Source organism: Propithecus coquereli, unplaced genomic scaffold (genome assembly GCF_000956105.1).
Source record: "Propithecus coquereli isolate 6110/MARCELLA unplaced genomic scaffold, Pcoq_1.0 Scaffold116, whole genome shotgun sequence".
Taxonomy (NCBI): Eukaryota; Metazoa; Chordata; class Mammalia; order Primates; family Indriidae; genus Propithecus; species Propithecus coquereli.
This window is the reverse complement of record NW_012135636.1, coordinates 4,262,755-4,264,736: the sequence shown is the minus strand read 5'-3', so window position 1 is coordinate 4,264,736 and position 1,982 is coordinate 4,262,755. Positions and strand designations below refer to the sequence as shown.

General features: G+C 29.9%; 1 protein-coding gene across 1 annotated transcript in view; it reads left to right on the top strand.

Annotated features, from left to right (window-relative positions):
• SEC23A (Sec23 homolog A (S. cerevisiae)) overlaps positions 1 to 1,509 on the top strand; it is a 55,163-nt gene extending 53,654 nt beyond the window's left edge. Inside the window, exon 17 of the mRNA XM_012657998.1 lies at positions 85 to 1,509. Within this exon, the coding sequence (XP_012513452.1) occupies positions 85 to 174 (90 nt within the window). The 3' untranslated portion in view covers positions 175 to 1,509. The remainder of the gene's footprint in view (positions 1 to 84) is intronic.
• The last annotated feature ends 473 nt before the right edge of the window (positions 1,510 to 1,982 follow it).

Below are 1,982 nucleotides of genomic sequence, written 5' to 3'. Positions count from 1 at the left end.
AGTGATTTTCTTGTCTATTTTAAACATTTGCGTATACTTTCCAAGGCTCCGTTTTAATCATAGCTAATCTTTCTTTTCCTCTAGGAGTCTGGAGCACCTATTCTAACAGATGATGTTAGTTTACAAGTGTTTATGGATCACTTGAAGAAACTTGCTGTGTCAAGTGCTGCCTGAAGTGCTTAAACATTTTAAGGACATTTAAGAAGATAAAATAATATTCCAATTTCATTTTTTTCCTCTTTCAATTTATCTGTGGAAACCAACAGAGATCTCTCTCTAGACTTTTTTTTGTTTTAGTATAGTTTAAGACAACATATGGAAAAATGTTCACGTTTGTAGATTAAGCTGGAATATAATGAGAGCAATAAGAACAAATTTGTTTTGCTTGCCACAGTATTATAACTGGTTTTAGAAATTTAAGGTCTTTATAAGTGAATTATGTTTAAGGATCAAAATAAAGTCTGCCTTGTACTGCCGATATCACACTCATTTGAATATTGCAGACAAATCCAAAGCGGCACTGAATGTCCTTGCTGACATTTTAGAAACTTGTTTCTTAATTTTAGCCAGAAAGTAAGAAAAGAAAAATAGTAATGATAAATGTGAACATTTTTGCTTATTCCATTTTTTTTTGTGATTTTCAGCACTTATGTATACACTTTTTCTGTACTTTTGTTAAAGCAGATTTATTTTTATGACGATTTGTTTAGGAATTATTTGACTTTATAATGGTAATTTTCATGAAGATAATTTAATGGTTTTTGGTTATTTGGAAAAATAGTTTAGAGATGAAAAGTTTTGGGGGGTAATGATCCCACACTGACAATAAATGTGAAATTTCTACAAAGTACCCAACTTAAGTGGCAAAACATGATAATTTTTTAAAAGGGAGATAGAAAATAAATCATTTTGTCAGAGTGCATTTTATTAAGCCTTTGCAGTAAAATGACTCTTGTAACTACTAAAACAATTTGGTTTTCACTGCATGGTTTTGTTGTTTCCCCTTGTTTTTCTGAGGTAAATTTTACATTATATCCTTCAGTATTTTAACACTACTTTGGGAGTTTACACATTACTCTTTGTTTCTGCTTCCTTTTTGTGAAATTTATTAAGTCGTGGTTCTTTTTGAGACAGTATTATATAATGTTTGTTAATTATGTCACGTGATGCTCAGTTCTATTTTGATTTATTCATTAGTGTCATTCAGTTTTATCATTTAAAGTTTACTTGTAGCAAATATGTTTACATTGCTAAATCCAGATGTGTTTTGACAATGAAATTTATGTATCAAGTACTGCAAATAAAAGGTGGTGCTATGATATGTTATTAGAAGGACAGTTTTGATGATTGTATTTGCATGAACACTATCATATGATGGTAAAACAGAAACTTAAGAAAAAAATTGTTCATATGATATATTCAGTTAGCCTAAATGAATTACTTTGTTCCGTTTTATTTGAATTGGACTGTGCTAGGCCTAAATGCCAATAAAATATACTTTTCTCTGTTTTTTTTGGTTCTTTTAAAATCTAGTAAAGCCTAAGAAGCCTAATATAAAATTAGAGCATTTAAAATCTAATAGTGGATTAAAAGTTACTCATTTTTAAAATAACAGCTTTATTGAGGTATAATTTACATTAGCATACATATTTTCATTGAGTTGTATAACCATCACCACAATCAGTTTTAGAGCATTTTCATCACGTTGAAAATAGTTATTCATTTTTGCTGTCAGGTTGGTTTGTTTTGGAGTTCACATATTTTGAGTTGAGAAAAGACCATGTGATGATGTTACCTGTTTAATTTACCTGGCCCCTTAAATTATGTTCATTAAGAATGCTGTCTTGAGGCTTGAATAATAAGGTGGTACTTACCCCTAAGCTGTCCTCTACTTCTCAATCATTTATAGCTGAAGGTGCTAACATACTAACATGTGTTTAAGAGATAAGGATGAACAAATATATTAACATCATCATACCCTT